This window comes from Bubalus bubalis, chromosome 6 (genome assembly GCF_019923935.1).
Source record: "Bubalus bubalis isolate 160015118507 breed Murrah chromosome 6, NDDB_SH_1, whole genome shotgun sequence".
NCBI classification, from domain to species: domain Eukaryota; kingdom Metazoa; phylum Chordata; class Mammalia; order Artiodactyla; family Bovidae; genus Bubalus; species Bubalus bubalis.
In genome coordinates this window covers 50,420,267-50,444,110 of record NC_059162.1, presented here as the reverse complement: position 1 = coordinate 50,444,110, position 23,844 = coordinate 50,420,267, and the positions used below count along the sequence as shown (strand labels likewise).

Sequence of the window (23,844 nt, the reverse complement as noted above, 5' to 3'; positions counted from 1 at the left end):
GTTTTTAAATTTTTAGTTAATATTTTTTAAACTTTAGGTTTATGTCTGGGAAAGAAATAAAGAAGAAGAAGCATTTGTTTGGGTTGCGAATTCGTGTTCCTCCTGTGCCACCAAATGTGGCTTTCAAAGCAGAGAAAGAACCTGAAGGAACCTCCCATGAATTTAAAATTAAAGGCAGAAAGGCATCCAAACCTATATCTGAATCAAGGTAAAAGTTGATCTGTGGGTTAGTTTTTCTCTTTAGCTCATTTGTAACTAAAAATTTTTTTGTGTGTTACTTAGCCTCATTAGTATATTTGAAAGTACAAGTGGCAGTGACCCTGATTTGTTATCCTATTTAAAATTTCTTGCTTGAACAAGGTATAAAGAGTTAATGCTAGATGTTTATTTATTTACTATAGATCTAAGGCTTTCCAGGAATAGGCCCTATTGATTCTGTTCACAAACAGCATAAGTATCTATTCATTTGTTTGTTCATTTCTCATTCGTTTGTTCATTCATTCTATTTATCAAGCACCTTACTAAGTGCTGGAGATACAATAAATAAGACCTTCTTTCTGCCCTGGTGGGGTTTACATTATAATGGGGAAGAAAGTGGTAAACAAAATAATTATAGATCATGTTAATACCATTTAGGAAATAGCAAACAGATTTAGACTGTACTGGGATGGATAGAGATATAGGGGTCTTCTTTAAGAAGGAGGCTTAAGAAAGCCTGTTTATGATAATATTGAAGCTGAAACTTTAAAGAATGAGAATGACCTAACAATGTGAAGAATAAAGGGAAGAATACTTCAGGTAGCAAAAATAACAAGTGTGAAGCTATGAGGCATGTTCTAGGAACTTACAGAAGGCTACTGAGGTGTGAACAAGGGCTGGAGAGAGTAGTATTGGGTACTGGAAAGGTTGGGTGGGGCTTGGTCATGTGTTTTGTAGACCTCATAAGGAGTTTCGGTTGTTTTCTCAGAATAATGGGAAGCTATATAAAGATGTATGCACACTGAATTATCTTTTAAAATACTTCTTTGGATCTGTTGGGAAAACAAATTCTATAGAAGTAAGAGTAGAAACAAGAAAAAATGAAGACTTTCAGTTTTCTAGGTGACAGATAATGGTGGCTTGTGCAGTTGTAGGTGATAGCAGTCAAGTAGAGAGAAAATAGATTCAAGATCTCCACTAGAGGAATAAGTTGTTGGCTTTGCTAATGAATTAAATTTTTAAAGGAAGGGTGAGATAAAGTTATACAATGCCCAGATATCTGGTTTGAGCAACTAGTGGTTGGTTGTGTCTGTTACCAAGAGCTGGAAGAATAGATTTTGATGACGTGAATAAAGCATTCTTCTGTTTCAGACTTATTGAGTTCAAGATTCTTATGAGGAATATCTAAGTGGTAATGATGTTAGATACAGGCAGTTGGGTGTGTTCAGTCAGGAGCTCAGGACCCATGGTAATAAATTTTGAAGTTGTTTTATAAAACCATGAGAATGGATGATATTACGTAGAGAGAGAAAAGAAGAGAGTGTGGCCCAGAATAATGTCCTGGTATTATTTAGAGATTTGGAATAAGTGAAATAAATGAAGGAGATGACTAGAAAACAATCATTGCAATAGGAGGAAACTAGGAAAGTTTGCTGTCATGAAAACCAAGTGAAGGAGAGTGTTTGAGAAAGATATGGGTCTATTAAACAGTACTGAATGTTGCTGAGAGGCAGGTTAAGATGAGAGAAAAATGTTTATTGGATTAGATAACATTTTGTTATTAGTGATTTTGACAAAAACTATTTTTCTTAAGTGTTAAGTCAGGTGGAAGTGGGACAATATGATTGAGTTTTGCACTGCTCAACTTACTGTCAAAACTGGTCTTTTTCTACAATTAGGGACATGGGAAGATTCAAAATAATGATGATGACAATAATACAGGAAAAGGGAAAAAAAGGAAATACTTTTTAAGAATTTTGAAAGAGAATGAAGAAAGTGGGAAGGGTATGTGTTGTCAACTCTCAGCAGTAGTTTCAGTGTATTGTTAAGGGAGGGAAGTAGACAAATGGAATGGAAGCTGAATCAAGTGATGGTTTTTTAAAAATAGATGTAAGACAATTGTAACCTGTTTCTGTATGTCAGTGGAGGAGAATGGTACAGAAGAAAGAGGTAACTGAAGATATTATAAAGTCTTTGAGGAAACATAAGGGACAGGATGTGGGAATCTAAATGTGGGATTGGCCTTCTAAAGCAGGACTTAACATCCTTCTGTTGAAGTGGAGAGAAAAAGAATATGAGTACAAATGCTAATTCTGTGATGACTGAAGTTACTGCCTAGTAGTTTCTGTTTTCTCAATGAAATGATGAGGCAAAGATAGCTGAGAGAGAAATTTAAGGAGCCAATACATAAGGTATAAGTTAATCATCTTGGAGAATAAGAAAAAATAATTACAGAGGGTTGTCAGTGCTATATATTCATTTGAGTTAGTAATAAAGTAGAGAGTACTTTAAGGGTTTTTTTTTTTTTTTAATGAAGGAAAAGAATACTATTCCTATTACTTTGATTTTTATTATTAATCTTTTTCTAGCAATTGCTTATATTATAAATTAGAAAAAAGATTTCCACAATCTCTCTTGTCCCTGTTTTGATTTTGATAGGCATTCTGTCTGTGGTAGTTATCAGATTTTCATTTGATGTGCCCAGATAATGGTTCAACTTTCTCTAAAGGCATTCTCAGTTCATTCTGGGCCCTAGGTATGAATTGGACTAAAGGGTACTTTCTTTAGTCCAGGGATCCTTTGTAAATGTTATGTTTGATCATCCTGCCAAAAAAATAAATGTACACCCCACCCATCTTATCCTTGGATAAGATTTTGGATTATAGTTCTAGTTACACTTTCTTCCTCTGCTTCTCTACTTTCTCTTTCCTCGTACTTCCACCTTTATTTCCCCAAACCAGTTTGGTGTGGAGGAATAGTCATTTCTTGTTTTCTCCATTCACCTCTTTCTAGCTTATTATATAAATCTGTTCCTTTACCTTGTTTTTTAATTCAGTTTTTCCTGGATAATGTTATTGTAGCACTTAATCCATTTTATTATTCTGCTTGTATATATGTTTATTGTCTTCTATCTATACTGTGAACCCCTTAGCGTGTGTGAAAGTCACTTAGTCATGTCCGACTCTTTGTGACCCCGTGGACTGTAGCCCCTGTCAGGCTCCTCTGTCCATCAAATTCTCCAGGCCAGAATACTGGAGCAGTTAGCTGTTGCCTTCTGCAGGGGATCTTTCCAACTTAGGGATCGAACCCAGGTCTCCCACATTGCAGGCACATTCTTTACTATCTGAGCCACCAAGGAAGTCCAAGGGTACTGGAGTGGGTAGCCTATCACTTCTCCACAGGATCTTTCTGACCCAGAAACAGTGGTCTCCTGCATTGCAGGTGGAGTCTTTACCAGCTAACAGGGAAGATCTCAAACTCCTTAGTACAGGGAACATTTTTGTATTTGTATTGTTAGTATTCTCTTTATATGGAGATGTTTATTGATTAAATGAAATAGATGTTCTGTGTATTGGTATTTGTCATTCTTCTCTTCTGTTAATTAGATATGTTCTTGACCTATTTCTTTTTTTCCCTTCTTATGCTTGATTTTTTCCTTTATGTCTCCAAAATGGTTTTCTAAAACTTTCTAATTTTGTCCTTTGAATGATTCCCCTACACAATATGAAGGATTCCTTCTTTACATTCTCCAACCTCTTTCTGATCAGCATCATTCAGGAACCCACAGGATATTTCTATCTAGAGCTACTGTATAGGGACTGAACAGTTTTAACATAGATACTTCCTGGCTCCATGAGGTTAACTACTGAGTTCATACTACTGAATTTAGTACTAAATTCTTGGAACATCCTCCAAGTACCTACATAGTAACAACCTAAATGAAATAATTGAACTTAAAGGAGTTTTGAAATCTTCCATCCAATACAGTAGTACTTTTTTTGTTTTGTAAAAAATTTTTAGGTGATATGTATTTTTTAAAATTGTTATTAGAGAACTTTTTTCCTTTAAACCTTTCAAATGTAAATATCTGTTTAAGAAATATTTATTCAAATTAGAATATATTATCTCTGAACTTGACTAAACTTGTGGATTCAGCTTAACTTTGTTTTTATAATCTAATTACTACATAAGTAGAGGTTATGACAGTTTATATTGTCCACTGTCTTTTTGTTTTCTTTCTGCAGAGATTAAATACATAATGGTTTTATGTTTCAGGGAAGTAAGCAATGGCATAGAAAAAAAAGGAAAGAAAAAATCTGTAGGTCGTCCACCTGGCCCATATACAAGAAAAATGATTCAGAAAACTGCTGAGCCACCTTTGGTAAGAGGATATATTGGTATATGTTCTCAGAGAAGAAATCTGCTTGAAATTACTGAGAAACTAATTTCTTTTCATTACTTTTAGAAACCATTCTTTAAATTTTTGTTTTTCTTTTCCAGGATAAGGAGTCAATTTCAGAGAATCCTAGTTTGGATTTACCTTGTTCTATAGGGTAAATAGAAAGTTATTTTCGCCTATCCTAGGAATTTTCTTCTTGGGGGGGAGTTAGTATTTCTATTGTTATGTAATATAGTTGTTATACCATTTAAATTCTTTTGTCTCAGGAGAACTGAGGGAACTGCACATTCATCCAATACCTCAGATGTGGATTTCACGGGTGCTTCCAGTGCAAAAGAAACTACCTCGTCTAGTATTTCCAGGCATTATGGGTAGATATTTTATGTTCTTATTCTTAACTAATTTTCCTCTAGAGTTTTTTCTCTGTAAAATGATGATTAAATACATTTAAAAAAATTGAAAGTGATACCAGTTTGTCTTGAAGCTTTTGAGATGCAGTCTATATCTTAGGTTGTTAATATTCATCTGAATATTTTTACTTTTCAGAGCACAGATGTTAAAATTTTCAAATTTGTCAGGAATTTTGCTATGTACACAAAGAAGAGGTATCCTGGTGTTTATAGATGTGTTCTTTTCTGTGAGACCTTTTTATACTTTTAATATACAAGTGTGAATTTTTTTTTTTTAATAAGTTAGAATCAAGCACACAAACCTTTTTATTAGAAAAAGGATTTTAAATTCAGGATTTTTTTTTTATCAATAACAGACTTTATCTCTAGTATTTTTTTTTAACCTAACTCTTTAGAAAGGCAACTTTTTCCTGAAATCTGATGTATCAGGTAAGAAAAATTTAGTTTATTTGGGGCCAGGGCCATGAGCTTGCAGATTTTAATCTTCCCTTTGTTTAATTTTTGTTTTCACAACAAAGCATTCTGTTAAGCTTATGCACATTATCTTTTTTTTGTACATTGTCTTATTTAATTTTTAAAACAGTCTTTTGAGTTGTTTCCATTTTATAGATAAGAAAACGGAGACTTAGAGGGTTTTTGTAACAAGCCCAAGATGGCATGTTTATTAGCAAATATACAAAACTAGGGTTTTAACTTGGGCAGTATGATGTAGACTTTACTGGCTATATTATATTTTGACCTGGTTTTATAATATCATAAAATCTTTGAATCTCTGAACGCAAAGCTTGTCTTGTTTAGTCCCTTCACTTAATCTCTTAAGAGAACACAGAAGATAAGAGATTTAAATTTGACCAATATCATGTTGAGCTATACCAAGGGTATAGTTTAGGCTTATTTCAATTTATTATATTACTTAACAATAGGCCTAGAATTGATAACCAAGAGAACCTTTATACTGGTTCTGCCATCAGTTAAAGCATATGTAAAGGTGTCTTTTATGTAATAGGTGCTTATTAAATATTTCTTGCACTGAGTGAATGAATGAATGAACTTTCTTCTTTTTAATGATAAAAATGTTGACAAGATCTGACTTAAAAATCCTCTTGGTAAGTAAGAATTTGCCTTGTTGGCTTCATAAATCAAAATTTCCTCTGATTCTTTTAAGCTTAATAGTACATAGTTAAGGAAGAAAAGCTCTTCAAATGTCAGCCCCAAGAAGGTGATTGAATTTAATGAAGGCGAGTGATAATCCATTTCATATAGCATTTGTTGTTTTGATTTGGCTGATTTTTATGTCAGCAAGGGTAGACAATTGTGGCCTTTTTTGTTCTGTAGATTATCTGACTCCAGAAAAAGAACTCGTACAGGAAGATCTTGGCCTGCTGCAATACCACATTTACGGAGGAGAAGGGGTCGTCTTCCAAGAAGAGCACTCCAGACTCAGAACTCAGAAATTGTAAAAGATGATGAAGGCAAAGAAGATTACCAATTTGATGAACTCAACACAGAGATTTTGAATAATTTAGCAGATCAGGAGTTACAACTCAATCATCTAAAAAACTCCATTACCAGTTATTTTGGTGCTGCAGGTAGAATAGCATGTGGTGAAAAATACCGAGTATTGGCTCGTCGGGTGACACTTGATGGAAAGGTGCAGTATCTTGTGGAATGGGAAGGAGCAACTGCGTCCTGACTGTAGGACTGAACATTATGTTCACTGCACTCTCGTTTTCTGTAGGTACAATTCAAAACCCTAAAGGAGTCTGGCTTTTACTATCTTTTAAAAAAAAGGTTAAGAAAAAAATCACATAAGATGATACTAGCCTTAACATGTACTTGTCAATGTTATGGATATTGTCATAAAAAGATATCTTTTAAAAATCAGAGACTTAATTTTTTAAATCTTAAGATTTGTAGAATGTTTCTAGGATAGGATATTAAAAATGATTCAAACCCATGCATGGTGTTAGATAATTTTTCTAATTATTCCATTGAGTCAGTTTTTGTGGTTAGTGGTTCTCAGAGCAAACTGATCATGTAGATAGATAGCACAAGTATTTGGAGAAACATTGTCTGTTTTGTTACCAAAATGTTGGAAAAAATTTATTTCAATACCTTTTAGAAGTGCAGTGTATATAATGCCTACTAAAAGACTGTAAAATACTGAAATTTTCTTTCAAACAAAGTGTAAAAAATATATTGAGCCTGTAAATTGCTCTGTGACTAGACTTCATTGTCGTCTTAATATATTCTTTGCATGTGCATATATATACACACATGTGTATATATATGTGTGTGATTGATTATGTGACCTATGCAATACAAATTATGGGAATGGGCAGCTTTGGAGTATATATCCCATAATTCTTTTTTCAGGAATAGTTGCAGTATTTACACAGCAGCATTTCTTCTCAGGCTTTTATTGGGTGCTGTTGCTTGCTATGTATGAAGAGAAATGTGTCAAACAAGTTTAGTGTGTTCTTAAGAAGGGTGTGAACAACAGTGTTCATGGGCTTTTTCGAATGCTTTTCATTATCAGTCCTTGTAACTCAGCTGTTCAGTACCTAAAACAAATTCAAATAGTATGAATATTATCTCCTACTAGAAGTAACGTTTTCAAATTTTCATGGCACATTATGATTGTAAATGTCTCTCAGTTTTAACAGTAAGTCTATAGGAATCCCGTGAAGATTCCTGAAATGTCTGTAGTAACTGTTAGTCATGTTGAATAAGTGTAGTATGAACAAAGTATTTTATTGCACAGGGTTAACAAACAGTGTGTTGCCTGCGAGGCAGCTGCTGTTTTATTACAACATTACCTCTTGTTTTTATGAAATGTACCAAGATTTAAATTGATAACTTTATTTTACATGTGTTTTAAAAAAAAAAAACAAAAAAAACAGTTTCTTTTATCACCAGTGTTAGAGTTGTCTTCTGTTTCTTTTTGTTTTGTTTATTTGTTTTCTTTTTTAGCCAAAGAGTAAACAGAAGAATATTCTTATTTTGGTGGCTATTCATTTTAATCTTAAAAGTGATTGGTGGATTTTAGCCTAAAAATTGGAGAGTTTGCCACCAAAATGAAAAATATGTAAAGTGTAGTGATTACAGAGTGGTTAAAAATGTGGGTTAGTGCTTATTTATTCCATTGATTGATTATTTGACTGTTTATAAGAAAGTTGCTTTATTTCTTTAAACATCTTCAAAAGATGACCTTTTCTTGTCACATTATAGCCAAAAGAAGCAGAGAACTTCGTACGTAGTCCTGCATTTGGTTCCTGGTTGGCCAGGTATAAATGAGCTTTACAAAAGTGCAAATTAAGAACTGTCACTTCTGTTTACCTCCACCAAAACTTGATTTTCCCCTAGCTATTAATTTAAAGTTGCCTTTCCTGCAGCTGCAATATTTTGAATAACACACAAGAGTTTGTGTTGATTTTGAATGTTTGTTTATATCTAGGGGTAATGGAAAATGTAAATCCCGTGTAACCTTATTCACTCCACCTGTATCATATTATTTCATTTTCCCCAAAGTCCTTTAATTCTAACTGAACACCAGCAGTATTTTTAGTAATTCTTTCTTTAGCATACTTGGAAGATGATTTATTAAGCTGAACTGTCTTTAGACGTAATTATTGTGAATGTCTGTTTTATTTTATCATGGTGGTTCACATGGCTCTGATGTTCAGTTTGTATTTTTGGAATTGCTTTACTTAGAATTAAAACAGACGAACATTAAATGTGTGTATTTTTTAAAGAGCTAATGAGTTTTGCTTCTGTATTTTGCTGAAAATACACACTGGTGCAGTAGATGGCTGCTTTCATCTAGCCAGGGAGCTGAAGAGTTTCTAGTTCTGTTGTAAATACGTTCACTTGAGTTAATCTTGATAAAACTTTACTTTCATTTTCCTCTTGTCCCCCCAATAAATATTAATAATTATTACATGCTCATCTTACATGATCCTCTGAAGAAATAAATTATGTTTAGCCAGCTTGTACACTTTATACTTGAAAGACAAGGTATCTCCCTGTCCGCAAACTTCAAAAAAATTCAGCGTTTCAACTGTTTTCTTCTTACCTATATAGAAGGTGTTAGGGTTTACATAAAAGGATTTCTTCTTTTCTTTTTCCTGAAAAGCTTTGCCCCAGGCTACAGAAAGAAAAGATGTAAAAATAGTATACCTTATTCATTTTTACTCAAATATATTTTATAAATACCCTGATAGTCATGGATAAATATGGATTCTAAGGCCTTTAGGTGATCAAACAGAATAAAAGCTATCAGAGTTATTCTGTCAGTTCTAATGTAGGAGTGATGAAGTCAGATCTTATCTTGTTGGATTTATTTTGTTACTGAATGTTTAATAGAAGTGAATGTTCACTGATATATGAGTTTGAGGGTATTTCTTGTTTTATTTGCAAGGTATGTTTAGTTTCTATTGTGTATATATTAAGATTTCTGTTAGTGTTAGGGTAGAAATAATTTTTGGGCTATTTGATTGAGTTTTTGTTAGGTACTATTAAGTTTTGGTTGGAACCTGATCTTATTGGTATAGTTATAGCAAACTTGTTCTCTGGTTCTAGGGTTGTTTGAATGAGAATATAATGGCAAAGGAAGATGTCTGTGCTACGTTGGACTACCTCTATGAATATACTTACAGAAGTCTCTTTCAGTTTCTTCTTTGGCAGTTGACTAGTCATGTTCTTTCCTCAGGGAAATAAAAACTTGATAGTTAAATGTAAAGTGAGAATTTTATCATGGAATTTGTTTATAATTAGTAGCAGTTAAGAAACTTGATATCTGTCTGATATAGATTTGGAGATGGAAGAAACTGTGAAAGCAAACTGATTGGCTCTCTAAATAACAAATAGATGGGAGCAAGTAACTTTTAAGTCATAATATCAAAATATCTTGGAGCAGTAAATAAATCAAAATGTAATACTGTATTTATATTTAAAGTTAGAAGAAGGTGGCAAATTAAGCAGTTCATTCTTTTTTTCTCCCCTTGCCTCACTCTTACTCAATAAAATCTCTTTCTGCTTTTTTTCCCTTCTTTTGTCCTGTGGCATGTTGGATCTTAGTTCCCTGATTAGTGATCAAACGGGTACCCCCTACATTGGGAGAGCAGAGTATTAACCATTGGGCCATGAGCAATGTCCCACTCTGCTTTTTACCTATGTAGTTTTTTTTTGTTGGAGATGATGCTTGGATGCTTAGTACTAACTCCTCACTTTTGCAGTATCCTCAAGGAATGTGATTTCTCGTTCAAGAAAATTTTCCACTAGATTTAAGCAAGCCAACAAAGGAATAAAACCTTCATAGATGATAAAATGTACTTATTGCATAAAGCAAAACTATGTCCTGTTTAAAATCATTAATTTCTGTTCCTTATATTTAATGAAAGGTATTCAGTCCTTTTTTCCCTTCTACCTTTCGACCTGCTTTCCCAGTTAGGGGGGAATATTTGTGCCCTAAATGGGCACAAATTGGTTTAGGGGTAGGGTTGGAGGAGCCAAAAAAATCTTAATGATTTTTAGCCCTCCAGAACTCAACTCTATCTGACAGAAATCTTTATTCCTTATTATTTACTTTTGTTGAGTTTTCTTGAATATTACAAGAGCAGCACTGACATCGAAGTCATGGAACATATACAAGATAATTTTAAGGTCAATGCTGGCAAATGTAGAGCTATATTCCAGAGAACTTTGTTTAGTCTTGAACTCACTTAGTGAGAGGTGGGTCTGCATATGCCTATTGGCTTCCACTGACTCCCTTGTGGGTTTCATTTATGTTTGATCCTAAGTACTTGTGTGTGACTTGGGCTTGGAGAATTAAATAAAAGTAAAGCTCAAGTTTATTTAACCCATCATTAACTAGGTTAGGTGCAGAAAAGAAAAAATATTGAATGTTGAATGAATGTCAAGTGAATGAATGGAATATCTAGCAGCTAGTTCAAAGTAATTTTTTCATATTAAGCAAAAATTCAAAATAAGCTCACCAAAAACAGTTTTTTTTAAAAGAAATTAAGTTTTTCTAATGTTTTACTTTTTCTGAGAAATACCACCTTTGAATAATTTTAAAATATTTAACTATATTGCTATTGTTATGTGTTTATAAAAATGGCACATGTAAATTTAGAATCAATTTGTAGAAGTAAATAATATTGAAAGTTACTCATAATGAAACTATAATAAGAGCATCCAGTATTAATAGTATTGTACATACTTGGTGAGGGGATTAGAATTTTCTGTACATAACTACTGGAATGTAAGGAAAATTTTCTTGTACAGAATTTGAGACAAAAAGAAGATTTTGTGAGAATTTGGATCCCCTTTGAGAACATGTGAAGCTTCCTTAGATACATCTGAAGTTAAACTTCCTTGAAGAGACCATGAAAGTTTAAGCAGATGAAGCTTTTTAGAGAGAGTTTTGACAGGGAACGGCTATTGATTCATGAAAGATTGAGGCACGCTTTTGGTTCCAGCTGTGTTTCCCTATATTGCCAAATCTCTTCTAGAACCCAAAAGCATATCTGTAAGTTCTATTGATATTTTTTTTCCCCTTTGGTATTATAATTTTGTGTAACCACATACAGACTTTCTGTGTTTTTCTTATCTCTAGATATGTTATCCAATGAAGAATTATGTCATAATTGATACCTCTTTATAAACCATAGTTACTATTAAAGACCATAAATGTTTAAAAATGCCACTTCATTGAAGATTTTTCTAGTTATTAAGTGCTTCATGTTTCTAACAACACCATTCTTAGCATGCTAACTTTTTCCTAATTACTGAGAAATTGTGAACATTCATTTATTTTATGTTGCTGTAATATGGTGGTACTTTCAGAGATCTGGATGTGGGTAGGGACTCTAGTCCTTAATCACTTAGGCTGCGTGATGCTCTTACATTAGTCTACTTTTCACATCTCTTTTGTGTTAGTCCCCAAGTTAATAATACATATTTATTCACAGTGTATTGAGCAGCTTTCTCCCTATTTGTTCTCTCTAGCTTCTAAATGTTACTAATTTACAGTAGACTGGGAAGAACTTTAGTGAGGTTTTCCGGAACAAATAGATAACCACTTCAGTAAAAATTTAAACCTTTTTCTACCCACAGTTCTGATTTGTTTTTAGAGATTTTTTTTGATGTAGACCATTTTTTTTAATGTCTATTCAATTTGTTACAACTGCTTCTGTTTTATGTTTTGTTTTTTTGGCAGCCTGGAATCTTACATCCCCAACCAGGGATTGAATCCACACTCTGCATTGGAAGGCAAAGCCTTAACCACTGGACCACCCAGGAGTCTCTAGATTCCTGAGTAATGAATCAAGACTGATTTCCTTTGAGAAAGAGTAAATGCTTTTTTATACTGTTCATTACTCAAAACAAGACTTTTTTTGTTTTGTTTTTTTCCTATTTGACATTTTATTGATCGAAATGTTTATGATCATAAATTACATTAGATTTTCTGTTATCAAACACATAAGATAGGTTTTCAACTGTCATTGAATAGTTGAATGTAGAAAATAAATACCTTTCATTTGCAGGTATTTAAGAGTTGGAAAAATTCTTCAACATTCTATATTCCATCTTGTATTATAGAAGGCTTTGTCTCTTCATCTAGGAATTTAAAGCCTTGATTGAGAAAACTAATTGGTGGGCAAAATAGTTTTACAATAAAAGCCATAGAATCCTATGTAGTTGAGGCAGTGCCAGCAACTACCATAAAGACTGAATTTCAAATTTTCTACGATTTCCTAGCTTTTCACTGCAGAAAATGCGTTTTTTGGAAGAAATTTAGACATTGGTTATACAGATTGGATCCATTTCTCTGATGCAAAAATGTAATTGCTTACTTATACATTACAGTCTTGCATTTTGCATGTGTCTCTTGAAGGTGCAAAGCAGTTTCAGAATAAAGAGGAAATGCCAAAGAAATGATGAAAATGACTTTGATCTATGATGAGAAGAGAGACATTTTATTATGTCTTTTTCTGTTTAAGATTAAGGAAGTATCATTGTTCTTGACATGAAGTCTTCCCCTGTCACCTTAGTCCTATTCCATTTCCTTGTTTTTGTTATCTGACTTCACAACAGTCCCTTGATTTGAGAGGCTGTATCTCTTTCTTAAGTCCTCAGTAAGTCCGTTGAATAAAACAATTCTCAGCCTTTAGGTTGTGCACTCTTTTTCAGTCAGCATCCTTGAGTTGAGTAATAAACAAGTTTTGTTTTTTTAATTTTTTATGCTTCTGATTTTATAATACATGAGTGGTTGATATTTTTTGAAATCTTGACTTCTGGATAAGTGAGATAAGATTATAATATAAGCCAAAGTAGGTGATTCTTCTGTGGCTCTCTAATCAATGCTAAGATAGTAAAAACTGCATAGCAAAAAAAAAAAAAAAAAAAAAATCAGTGGGCTTGTTAGAGATATACTCTTGGATTCTGGAAGAGATTTGGTGATAAAGGGTGGCAGGATTCAAAACTCTTCCTCCATAAAACTAGATGAATTCAATAGACTTTGCCTTTCCAAAAAGATGTTAAGAGTTGGCTAATGCCGTCTGTGCATTATGAAAAAGTGAAAGTGTTAGTTACTCAGTCATATCTGACTATGACTCTGCCCCATGTACTGTATGTAGCCTGCCAGCCTCCTCTCTCCCTGGAATTCTCCAGGCAAGAATACTGGAGTGGGTTGCCATTCCCTTTTCCAGGAGATCCTCCTGACCCAGGGATTGAATCCCCTGGTCTCCCATATTGCAGGCAGATTCTTTACCATATGGGTCACCAGGGAAGCCCAGTGCATTATGGGAAAGAGAAGTAAGGTTTTGTCCAGTTTGCACTTGGCATATAATAACAAAGTTATTTTAGAGAATAGCAAATTGACATGGTGTTACTCCATGCATATATTCAATAATCATAAAAGTAGTATAAAGGCATAGATAGGAGGTGGTATTTCAGTCAGAGCAATAATTCCATATTAATTCTCTTGAGTTTACAGGTTATTAAATGAATATAAGAATTGAATAGTACTTTTTAGTACTTTAAGTGCTAAAATTATGTGATTGCAATTGAACTTTAAAATGCCAAGCTTCAGAAGATCATAATTTCTAATGAAATAGTTGTTTTACCAAATTCATGTAATTGTATATCAGCTAAATTTGGTTTATTATATTGGCTAAATAAGTCAGGAAAATGTGTAAAATAAATTACCTATGTGCTCTATTGTCTTTATGTGGAAGGTATAATTTAATATGTCTTAGTAGGGTTAAACTCTTGAGTTTTTGAAAAATTTTTAAATAAGTTTTTAAAACTTGAAAATATTTTAAAAATAGGTTTTTACTTACAAAGTAGTACTTAAAGACTGATGTTATAAAATTTAATATGCATTTATTTGGGGCTCCTTTCTAGAGAAACTGTGTCTGTTGTTAAGCTTGGCTATAATAAAATTTTATCTAATTGAAAATGCCACTGCCATAGGGAAGTCAGGAGATACCTGGAGTAACAGGCAGGTTTGGCCTTGGAGTACAGAATGCATCAGGGCAGAGGCTTAACAGAGTTTTGCCAAGAGAATGTGCTGGTCATAGCAAACATCTTCTTCCAACAACACAAGAGGTGACTCTACACATTGACATCACCAGATGGTCGATACCAAAGTCAGATTGATTATCTTCTTTGCAGCCAAAGATGGATAAGCTCTCTACAGCCAGCAGAAACAAGACTGGGAGCTGACTGTGGCTCAGGACATGAACTCCTTATTGCAAAATTTAGACTTAAATTGAAGAACATAGGGAAAACCACTAGGTCATTCAGGTATGACCTAAATCAGATTGCTTATGATTATACAGTGGAAGTGACAAAGAGATTCAGGGGAAATTAGATCTGATTGAGTGAAGAACTATGGAACAGAGATTTGTAACACTGTATAGGAAGTACTTTGGCCACCTCATGCGAAGAGTTGACTCATTGGAAAAGACTCTGATGCTGGGAGGGATTGGGGGCAGGAGGAGAAGGGGACGACAGAGGATGAGATGGCTGGATGGCATCACTGACTCGATGGACATGAGTCTGAGTGAACTCCGGGAGTTGGTGATGGACAGGGAGGCATGGTGTGCTGCGATTCATGGGGTCGCAAAGAGTTGGACGCGACTGATCTGATCTGATCTGATAGGAAGCAGTGATCAAAACCATGCCCAAGAAGAAGAAATGCAAAAAGGCAAAATGGTTGTCGGAGGAGGCCCTACAAATAGCTGAGAGAAGAGAAGCAAAATGCAAAGGAGAAAAGGAAAGATAAACCCATCTGAATGCAGAGTTCCAAAGAATAGCAAGGAGAGTTAAGAAAGCCTTCTTAAATGAACAATGCAAAGAAATAGAGGAAGACAATAGAATGGGAAAGACTAGAGAGATTTCTTTAAGAAAATTAGAGACACCAAGGGAACATTTAATGGAAAGATGAGCACAATGAAGGACAGAAGCAGTATGGACCTAACAGAAGCAGAAGATATTAAGAGGTGGCAAGAATACCCAGAACTGTACAAAAAAGGTCTTAATGACCTGGATAACCATAATGGTGTGATCACTTACCTAGAGCCAGATATCCTGGAATGTGAAGTCAAGTGATCTTTAGGAAGCATTACTATGAACAGAGCTAGTGGATGTGGTGGAATTCCTCCTGAGCCATTTCAAATCCTAAAAGATCATGCTGTGAAAGTGCTGCAGTCAGTATGCCAGCAAATTCTGAAACTCAGCAGTGGCCACGGGACTAGAAAAGGTCAGTTTTCATTCCAATCCCAAAGAAAGGGAATGCCAAAGAATGTTCAGACTACTGCACAATTGCACTTTTACATGCCAGTAAGGGAATGCTCAAAATCCTTTAAGCTAGGCTTCAACAGTACATGAACTGAGAACTTGCCAGATGTACAAGCTGGATTTAGAAAAGGCAGAGGAAACCGAGATAAAATTGCCAACATCAGTTGGATTATAGAAAAAGCAAGGGAATTCCTGAAAAACAACTACTTCTGTCTCATTGACTACTCTAAAGCCTTTGTGTGGATCATAACAAACTGGAAAATTCTTAAAGAGATGGGAGTACCAGACCACCTTACCTGTCTCCTGAGAAATCTGTATGCATGTCTAATAAGAAGCAACAGTTAGAACAGGACATGGAACAACAGACTGGTTCACAATTGGGAAAGGAGTATGTCAAGGCTGTATGTTGTCATCCTGCTTATTTAACTTAGAAGCAGAGTACATACATCATGCAGAATGCCAGATTAGATGAAGTACAAGCTGGAATCAAGATTGCCAGGAGAAATATCAATAAGCTCAGATATGCAGATGGCACCACCCTTACGGCCGAAAGCAAAGAGGAACTTCTAAAGAGCCTCTTGATGAAAGTGAAAGAGGAGAGTGAAAAAGCTGGCTTAAAACCCAACATTCCAAAAACTAAGGTCATAGCATCCAGTCCAATCACTTCATGCCAGATAGACGGAGGAAAATGGAAACAGTGACTGACTGTATTTTCTTGGTCTCCAAAGTCACTGTGGACAGCGATGAAGTTAAGACCCTTGCTCCCAGGATGAAAAGCTATGACAGACCTAGATAGCATATTAAAAAGCAGAGACAGTCACTTTGCCTACAAAGTCCATATAGTCAAAGCCATGGTTTTCCCAGGAGTCATGTATGTTTATGCGAGTAGGACCATGAAGAAGGCTGAGTGCCAAAGAATTGATGCTTTGGAACTGTGGTGTAGGAGAAGACTCGTGAGAGTCCTTTGGATTGCAAAGGTTGCAAATCAGTCAATAATAAAGGAAGTCAACCCTGAAATTTCATTGGGAGGACTGATGCTGAAGCTGAAAATACTTTGGCCATCTGATGCAAAGAGCTTACTCACTGGAAAAGACACTGATGCTGGAAAGGATTGAGGGCAGGAGGAGAAGTGGGTGACAGAAGATGAGATGGTTGGATGGTATCACCGACTCAGTGGACATGAGTTTGAGCAAACTCCAGGAGATAGTGAAGGACAGGAAAGCCTGACGTGTTGCAGACTATGGGGTCGCAAAGAGTTGGACACAACTGAGCCACTGACAACAACAACAGTAGGTAAACAGATTAACAGATTATGCAATTATTTATATTTTTAATTTAAGGAATTTGGTGGTGTTTTAGGATCATTGAACTTATTTTAGTGTTACTTTAAGCACAGTGAGAAAAGCAAAAGTTGGATAACTTGAAGCCTGATACAAGGGTTAAAGGGTACTGCTGGGTTAAATTTTCTAAATAGTAAACAAAATATTGACCTATTCCTAATATTAAGTTACATAGAAAATTTGCACCTTCACCATTCAGAAGATAAAGATTTATATTGTAGTGAAAATAACTTCATGAAACAAAACTTACATCAAGATCCTTAATTACATCTGCAAAGCCATGTTTCCAAATAAGTTCACATTCACTTCACAAAGGTACTTGAAGTTAGGACTTCTGTCTTCTGGCGGGACTCAATTCAAAGGTTTATTATAGGATTTTTATAGTAGTATTACAGGATGTGTTTTGTACTCCCAGTTCTTGAAAATGGTTTTTCAAGCCATTTTATATTATTATTATTGTTTATTTAAATGCAGGAATTAGGTTTTTAAGAGAAAAATGAAATATTATGAGTCCTGCTCTGAATTCTTAAATTATGGAGGGCACAGACCTAAATAAAACTAAACTTGAGTTCAAATATGATAGGTACTATGGAATATTGGTACAAAGTTCATAAGAACTTAGAACAAATCTAAGAAGCATTTAGGAAGGACTTACTGAATGGACTTCCATTTGAATTTGGCTTTAAGGATGATAGGACTTTTAAAAAATTTGTTTAAGTATATTTACAGTGTGTTAATTTCTTCTGTATTGTAAAGTGATTCAGTTATACATATTCTTTTTCATATTCTTCTCCATTATTGTTCACTACAGGATATCAAATATAGTATATAGTAGAACCTTGTTTATCCATTATATAAATAAGATAGTTTGTATCTGCTAATCCCAGACTCCCAGTCTATCCCATGGATGATAGGATTTTGATTGGCCAAAATATAGTAGGATAAGAAACAGCATAAATAAATTCAAGGAGATTTTTGGTAGGGGGTGTGGGAGTTCAGTGGGCATACTTTAGAGAATGGTACAGTATTGGACCAGGGTTCATGTCCCTGTTAGGGCGCAGCTTTGTTTGGGCTTCCCTGGTGGCTTAGAGGGTAAAGCCTCTGCCTGCAGTGTGGGAGTCCTGGGTTCAATCCCTGGCTTGGGAAGATCCCATGGCAAGGGAAATCACAAGCCACTCAGTACTCTTGGCCTAGAAAATTCCATGGATGGAGGAGCCTGATAAGCTACAGTCCATGAGATTGCAAAGAGTCATACACTATTGAGCAACTTCACAGTATTGGAGAGTTCAGGATATAAAATGTGAGAATTAAGCAACATATGCAAACAACATATGACTACAGGTATCCAAATATGTGCTATATTGCTGGAGAAATGAGATTAGTTTGGATGTAATATTTGTTAGGTTGTACTTTAAAGGATGAATTAAATAGAGGCTTCAGGAGAGAAAAGCTAAGTTCAAAATGAGGGAGCAGGGTCAGAATAGGCCTGGAGTTGAGAATGAACATTTCAATATTTGAGTGCCTAATATTTTCCAAGATACTTGTTGTTGAGTTGCCCAGTCGCATCTGCCCCTTTGCAACCCCGTGGACTGCAGCAACGCCAGGCCTCTCTGTCCTTCACCATTTTCTGAAGTTTGCCCAAGTTCATGTCCATTGCATCGGTGATGCTATCCAGCCATCTCATCCTCTGACGTCCTCTTCTCCTGCCCTCAATCTTTCCCAGCATCAGGAACTTTTCTGAGTCAGCTGTTCTCATCATATGGCCAAAATACTGGAGTTTCAGCTTCAGCATCAGTCCTTCCAACAAGTATTCAGGGTTGATTTCTCTTAAGATTGACTGGTTTGATCTCCTTGCTGTTCAAAGGACTCAGAAGTCTTATGCAGCACCACAGTTCGAAAGCATCAATTCTTCGATGCTCTGCCTACTTTATGATCTGGCTCATAACCATTCTTGACCACTGTGAAGACCATAGACTTGACTATACAGACCTTGTTGGCAGAGTAATGTCTCTGCTTTTCAACACACTGTCTAGGTTTGTCATCGCTTTCCTGCCAAAAAGCAAAACGTCTTCTGATTTCATAGCTACAGTCACCATCCTCAGTGATTTTAGAGCCCAAGAAGAGGAAATTTGTTCCAAGACACTACCAGGAGAAAAATGTGAAGTAGGTACAGTTACCTTCTCCTCTTAATGGGAAGCTTAGAATGTGTATGTTCACAAGTGTCAGGAATGGCAAGAGCATTTAAGGAGAGAGAGAAAGAGTGATTACTTTTGCCTGGGGCCTGGCTGAGGAGTAATTTGGGAAAAGAGATTATTAGGAAAGACTTCATAAAGGAATTTAAACTGGAGCATGAATAATCGGGATCTGTAGAGAAGAACACACTAAGGCATTCTGCAGTGTAGGCAGAATAAGCAAAAGCTTTAAACGCACATAGAAGAGGATAGTGGAGTTTGATCAGTGTGTGGCATAGTTTAGGCTGGAAATTATCTGGATTCTGATGGGAGTGTGGTTCTAAAGTATATTTTACAATTAATTTGGCACTGGGATGTAGGATGAATTAGAGGGAATTGATAAGAGGTGCAGAGCCAGCTAGGGCTAGGTAAATCTGAGGTAGGAGCAGCAGTGGGGGTTGTTAGAGAAGTTGAATTAGCTGACAGTACTTGAGCAGATCTTGGGTCTTTAAGATTTGAGAACCTGGAGGCTAGTGATGTCATTAAATAGGAGCAGGTGTATTGGGGGAGCAGTGGAGCAGTAAGGAAGACAGGCTTGATTTAAAGAAAAGGTTGCTACTTGGAAGTAGTAGGAGAAGTGGGATAGGATGAGGTTATGGAACAAAGCTAGTTTTCGATAGCTGCTGCTTGGACCAGGCATTGACTAGAAGCTTCTGCTCTTTATTGTTAAGCATTTGCTCTTCATTCTTTGAGCAATGACCTAATTTCTTTGCTTCATAGAACATTCAGATTTCTTCATAGTGGTACTGTGGCAGGTATGTTCAAAATTTTTAATAAAAATGTAAGTCTTACATGTTATCACAGAATAAAAATAATTAGAGCAGATTTTAGGTATTGAACAAAAGAAAGCAAGTAATACATAGTGGGAAACCATTGTGTTGTTTTCTTTAAAATCTTATTCTAAAGCAAAAGCGCTTGGAAGTGTTTTCAAGAGAAGACTTTCTGGGGCTTTCAAGGTGGATATTATCTATACTGGAGATTCAAAAGTCCATGCTTTTAAATAGTGTTACACAAAAAAACAGGTGGTAATAAAATCAAACCTGAAAATATTTTTTAAAAAGAATGATTAAAAAACGGGCTTCCCTGGTGCCTCGGACGGTAATGTGAAAATGTTGATAGTTTGAGTTTTAACAAGAATGAGGTAAAGACTGTTCAGGGAAGAAAACTGTCAATAATACCTTGACTATTAATAAGTTATTCAGCGTGATGAATAAAAATGTCAGATGCTTTTGTTGGCTAACTCTGAAAAGCAGCCTTAAAATATTTCAGGTAGTTACTGAAGGTGACCTCTTTAAAGAATTGAACTTGTGTTTTGGTATTGAGAAATAGAAACAAGTTTAAAAAATGACAAGCATTTGCTACAGTCTAGTAGTAGTAATAATTGGAAACTAGTTAAATAGTACATTCAACAGGCAGTTCATTCCCTTCATAAGGAATCTGCAATATTCTGCAGTTATGGATTTTCTTAAGGGCTTTCCTGGTAGCTCAGATGGTAAAGAATCTGCCTGCAATTTAAGAGACCAGGGAATTGATCCCTGGGTCGGTAAGATCCCCTGGAGAAGGGAATGGCAACCCACTCCGGTATTCTTGTCTGGAGAATTCCATGGACAGAGTCTATGGGGTTTCAGAGTTGGACACGACTGAGTGACTGCCACACACACAACATGGATTTTACTGTAATAGAAATTGTATCTGGGGTTAAAAGTGTTCCTTCATCCAAATCTGACTTGGAGGAAATAATGCTAATTTGTTTCTCATGTATTACTTTTCTCCTTCTTGTTGTTGTGTATTAGCTGGCAACAAAAGGGAGAATTAGTGAAGTGGTTTCAAGAAATTGAAGATGTGGTTTAGATGAAAGGGGCAATGACTGGGAAGAATGGTGGTAGTAGATGAGAAAAACAGAGGAAATCCTTGTTATTTTTTTCCCCTAAGTGAAAACGCTTTACAGTTTTCTAGCTATGATATAAAAACACTTGAGTGAGCAATTAAGGTAACATAAAACTTAACATAGTTCTGAAACTCCTCCAGGTTCTATAATCCAGAGCTAATGGTATATAAGCCTTATCCTTCAAGACTTTGTATCCGTTTCTGTTTTTACTGAAAGAGGATTGTGTTTTACACTTCACAGACTTTTTACTTAATCATAGTGTGCCTTATCTTTCCACTAGCAAATACTGGTTCTAGATATTGTGCTGGGTGCAGTAGATACAAGAGATGTTCTCTGCCTTTAGAGATTATAGTCTTGTAGAGGGTTCTTATAATTCTGATACGGTATGAAGAGTGATTTGAAGGGGAAGTGTAGAGGGTTATACCATAGAGGGATACCCAATAAGGGTTACACACATAAGAAGGATACACCATGAGTTTAAGGAATTTGGCTAAACTTCTTGGAGCAATGAAAGACAAAGCTGACTTGGAAAAATTAGTAGCTGATATTTCCTGAGTACTAACTACTCTTCCCTCCAGGTGAACCATCATCTCTTTCAAGGTAGATTCTTTTTTTTTTTTTTTTTAATTATTTTTATTTTTGGTTGCACTGGGTCTTTGGTGCTACGCACGGGCTTTCTGTAGTTGAGGTGAGTGGGGGCTATTCTTCGTTGTGGTGCGCAGGCTTCTCGTTGTAAAGCCTTCTGTTGTTGCAGAGCACGGGCTCTAGGCCTGTGGGCTTCAGTAGTTGCCGTGTACAGCTTCAGGGCTTGAGGGCTCCAGTAGTTTTGGCATGTGGGCTTAGTTGCTGCGGGGCATGTGGAGTCTTCCTGGAGCAAGGATCAAACCCATGTCCCCTGCATTGACAGGTGGATTCTTATCCACTGCACCACCAAGGAAGTCCTAAAGACAGATTCTTTGCTTTTCTATTCTCCAAAGTTCTAGTTATAGTAATGCTCAAATTTTTCTTATTCTAAGATACTAAACTGTCTTGGGTATATTGTAATGAGTGTAACTTGTATTAGAGGCTACAGGGCTACAAAAGTATTGTATTCTGTCTTCCCTTGGGTGTCTGAAAGGAAATATATTATCACAGGAGAGTATGGGCCATCTCCATAATGTTTTCTAGCCTTTACTGGTTCCTCATTCTAAACAAAGTGACCTTTTTCATTCTTTGCTCCTTTGCTGTTTGTCCAAGGGATAATGAAGGAGTAATTGCCAGCATTTTTATTTTTAAATTTATGTCCTTTTGGCATTTAAGAGTTTACAGTGGTTTGTGTTATAATTAATAAGTTGCTTCCTAGTTGCATATCCTGTATATGCCTTAATTCTAAGATCCTTTATAGCAAAAAAGGAGTTGTTACCTTTATAGAGGAAGGGATCAGTTATCCACTGTGTAATGCCATGATTGTCCACTGAAAAGTTAGCATTTGAAAAAGTCAAGGATAGCTTCTCTGTTGAAATTCACAGAATGATGGTTTTACAACATTGGGGAATTAGGTGTAATCTTTCCATGGCAGTATTCTAATAACCACTTCATCATGGTATAACTTCTATTGGATGCACAAGCTGGAATCGAGATTGCTGGGAGAAAGATCAATAACCTCAGATATGCAGATGACACTACCCTTATGGCAGAAAGCGAAGAGGAACTAAAGAGCCTCTTGATGAATGGGAAAGAGGTGAGTGAAAAAGCTGGCTTAAAACTTAACGTTCAGAAAAATGGAGAACATGGCATCCGGTCCCATCACTTTATGGCAGATAGATGGAGAAACAATGAAAACAGTGACAGACTTTATTTTCCTGGGCTCCAAAATCACTGCAGATGGTGACTGCAAGCCATGAAATTAAAAGACACTTAACTTCTTGGAAGAAAAGGTATGACCAATCTAGACAGCGTTTTAAAAAGCAGCAAATACTGCTTTACTTTGGCAACAAAGGTCCGTCTAGTCAAAGCTCTGTTTTTTCAGCAGTCATGACTGAGCAACTTCACTTTCACTTTTCACTTTCATGCATGGGAGAAGGAAATGCCCACCCACTCCAGTATTCTTGCCTGGAGAATCCCAGGGATGGCAGAACCTGGTGGGGTGCCATCTGTGGGGTCATACAGAGTCGGGCACGACTGACATGACTTAGCAGCAGCAGCATGTCTTGATGTGAGAGTTGAACCATAAAAGAAGGCTAATTGCTGAAGAATTAATGCTTTTGAACTGTGGTGGTGGAGAAGACTCTTGAGTCCCTTGGACAAGATCAAACCAGTCAATCCTAAAAGAAATCAGTCCTGAATATTCATTGGAAGGACTGATGCTAAAGCTGAAGCTATAGTACTTTGGCCACCTGATGTGATAGAACTGACTCCTTAGAAAAGACCCTGATGCTGGGAAAGACTGAAGGCAGGAAGAGAAGGGGATGACAGGATGAGATGGTTGGATGGCATCACCGACTTGATGGACATGAGTTTGAGCAAGCTTCGACAGTTGGTGATGAATAGGGAAGCCTGGCGTGCTGCAGTTCATGGGGTCTCAGGGAGTCGGACACAACTGAGCGAAAGATCTGAATTGAACTGAACATACTGGACAGAATTTTAGAAAATGGAATTGCTCTAAAAAGGAAAAAGGTTGACTTGACTCTTCTTTCATATTTCATGTCAAAATGATCAGGCTCAATTCCTTAAGAGCCTTGAAGAATATAGTATTTCACCTGCTGATAACTAAATTCTTTAAGAACTGTTCAGTTCAGTCACTCAGTTG

The 23,844-nt window shown here is 35.9% G+C and overlaps 1 protein-coding gene across 4 annotated transcripts in view; it reads left to right on the top strand.

Moving 5' to 3' along the window:
- The window catches only part of MTF2 (metal response element binding transcription factor 2), a 73,884-nt gene extending 65,340 nt beyond the window's left edge, over window positions 1-8,544 (top strand). For 3 of the 4 annotated variants that reach the window (XM_025288254.3, XM_006061318.4, XM_006061320.3), the window contains 5 exons: window positions 38-208; window positions 4,255-4,360; window positions 4,480-4,532; window positions 4,645-4,749; window positions 6,124-8,544. In XM_025288254.3, coding sequence (XP_025144039.1) covers window positions 38-208; window positions 4,255-4,360; window positions 4,480-4,532; window positions 4,645-4,749; window positions 6,124-6,481 — 793 coding nt within the window. In that variant the 3' untranslated portion in view covers window positions 6,482-8,544. Of the gene's footprint in view, window positions 1-37; window positions 209-4,254; window positions 4,361-4,479; window positions 4,533-4,644; window positions 4,750-5,953; window positions 6,027-6,123 lie in introns of all 4 variants that reach the window. The other variant, XR_003110108.3, reaches the window with a different exon arrangement.
- Window positions 8,545-23,844: the final 15,300 nt, after the last annotated feature.